Source organism: Octopus bimaculoides, chromosome 20, assembly GCF_001194135.2.
Source record: "Octopus bimaculoides isolate UCB-OBI-ISO-001 chromosome 20, ASM119413v2, whole genome shotgun sequence".
In the NCBI taxonomy this organism is placed as follows: domain Eukaryota; kingdom Metazoa; phylum Mollusca; class Cephalopoda; order Octopoda; family Octopodidae; genus Octopus; species Octopus bimaculoides.
The window spans coordinates 8,502,917-8,505,615 of record NC_069000.1 but is presented as its reverse complement, the minus strand read 5'-3'; the positions used below and the strand labels follow the sequence as shown (position 1 = coordinate 8,505,615).

Here is a 2,699-nt window from a genome sequence, read left to right as displayed (position 1 = left end):
GACATTCAGAATTCTGCTGTGAGGAAGGACTTTGAGGAGGGACTTTGAGAAATGCCACTGTGGGAGGGTCCTCTCTGTGGGGAGGGACCTTGAGAATGTCTCTGTGGGGAGGGACCTTGAGAATGCCACTTTGAGGAGGGACCTTAATAATACTACACTGGGGTGGGACCTTGAGAATACTACTGTGGGGTGGGACCTTGAGAACGCCACTGTGGGGAGGGTCCTTATAAATAAATGCCACTCTGAGGGTGGGTCTTATATCTCAGTGGGGAGGGACCTTGATATTACCTCAGTGGGGGGGAGGGACCTAAGAACCTTGAGAATGCTTCTTATGCTTCAATGTTTTTTTCTTTTTGTTTTGTTAAAGACAAGAGGAGAGTTGTGGACAAGTGTCTGTGGCCCAACAGCTGCTATCAGCATAATTGTCCAACCTTATCTATAGCAGCCAAGGGAACTTAACCTTTAGAAAAAAACAGAATCCATGACTTTGGTAATTTTCCCAACTCAAGCAAAAATGAGCAAGGGAAATAACTGAGTGGCTAGCAACATGCACTTGAACAACACACTTAATACAGGTATATCATATACCATACAACAAAAATTCTTGATTGATTAAAATTATCTCTGCCTCTAAAGGATGTATGTTTATGTGTCTTTGTTCTGGTGCAGCATGATTGTTGTAAATGAGTTTCATTCATTTCCAATATGCTGCAAAAACGTATCCTCCTGCCATAGGGAAATATTACCATATTACCTTGCTTGGAAACAAATGAGGGTTGACAACAGGAAAGGCATCCAGCCACAGAAAATCTGCCTCGGTTAACTCTGTCTGATCTATGCAAGCATGGAAAAGTGGGCATTAAAACAATGATTGTGATGTTAACACCAACAGCCAAGCGCACAAAGGCTTTACCGTTTCAACTTAATTGTTGTATGAAAAATAGTGGTGGGTTTTTGAGGTACATAATATATGATAAGATGACCCACAGAAGAAGCAGCACCCCTAAAAACACCAGGAAATATTCTTCTGGTGAAACCCTCAATAGTGTCTACACGTGGGCAAGATTGAAAGAACTGTTTGAACACAGGCATTTTATTCTTTTGCCTGTGACAGTCAATATGACCAAACTCCACTTGGAGAGGAAGATGAGGAGAGGGAGCGACTGTAATCCAATAAATTTGCTGAAAGGCAGGTGAGGGTAGTAAGAGAATGGAGTAGGCCCAAAAGAATCGACCTACTCTTTGCATGTACCTACAGCTCGGAGAACACAACTGGACTTAGCCTTGATGGCCAGAGTAACCTTGGTTCTGTACGGTTCCTTGGTTGAGTGTAGGTGACCATCCTTTTAGTGGGATCTCCTCATTTCATGTCTGTTATTATTTTCCATGACCTTTTTCTTTTACTCTCTGGATTTTGCCTTTCAAGATTTCAAATCTTGCCACAGTCATCAGCTTTAGCTTTCACCCTTCCAGGTCAATAAAATAAAGGACCAGTGAAAGCTGGAGTTGGTTTAATTAACTAAACCCCAACTCCTACCAAATTATTGGACTTACACTTATCAAAAATTATTACAGACTTAATTATTTTTATCATTATAAAATGGGTTGTTGTACAGTCTTTTTTTAAGAGTAGTGTAGGGGTAGAATTGGTAGAAACTTGCACAATTTAGATATGTTCTTTAATACTTCCTGAGTTCAAACCCTGCTGATATCAGCTTAGAATGCTACCTTCCCAAGGTTAATAAAATAAAGTACCAGTCCCACTCAAGTACTGACAGGGTCAATATCACCAACTGTCAAGCCCTTTTTTGACCTACTCAGAATTAAGGACCTTGTGTTTATGTCAGAAACCTGTTATCATCCAAAACCCCATTTTTTAACTTTTTTGTTTTTTATTTTATTTTTTTATTATTATTATTTTTTTTCTTTTGGTACCCGGGCGTTGGAATGCTGTGGCGCTACTTTAAGTGTCGGATAATCTGGATTAGTTATCGTCTAAATTTGTTCCCTTGCAGGTTACCTTGAAGATATTACAGGAGATGTGAACGCCACTTTTTATATGAGCGGCATTATGCTGACACTGTCAGGAGTGATCTCACTCCCGCTCAACCGACTCAAGAAGTGGCAAGAGCAACGCGACCAAGTCAGCCCCGAAGAGGAGCCAATCAATGACCAAGACGCCAAAACTGCGAGCCCGTCAGACAGCGGTGTCAGCGAATTGTTTAAGACCGAGGAGTTTGTACAGAATTAGAGAGTACTCCTTGTTTCTTTTTTTTTTTTCTTTTGTTTTATGAATACCAGGTATTCTTTCATTCTTCAGCCTTAGCAGTTTTGGTAATGGATGGGGGCTTAATAGTAATAGTATTGGTGGTGGTGGTGGTGGTGATTCTAAGATTACTAAGTTTTAAGATTCCTAGAATGTGAAAGAGAAAGGTGAGTGGGTGTATTTGCATATATACATACATATATATATATATATATATATATATATATATATGCCCTCGTCTACTCTGGAGGGATTTCCATACCCAAGGATTCTTAACTTTCAGAACTTCCTGCTCTGGTTGTGCTACTGTGAAGCATTGTTGGTTCAAGATAACTCTACAGGCACAGAAATACTGTCAGCAGAGAGCCTGAGATGTAGACAGTGACGAAACCATTCTGTCAACCCTTTCGTCAATGTTTGAATGCCGTTGATA

At 40.3% G+C, this 2,699-nt stretch overlaps 1 protein-coding gene across 1 annotated transcript in view; it reads left to right on the top strand.

The window, feature by feature from the left end:
- LOC106877577 (uncharacterized) overlaps positions 1–2,699 on the top strand; it is a 73,138-nt gene that overhangs the window by 63,828 nt on the left and 6,611 nt on the right. Inside the window, exon 6 of the mRNA XM_014926515.2 lies at positions 2,004–2,301. Within this exon, the coding sequence (XP_014782001.1) occupies positions 2,004–2,251 (248 nt within the window). The 3' untranslated portion in view covers positions 2,252–2,301. The remainder of the gene's footprint in view (positions 1–2,003; positions 2,302–2,699) is intronic.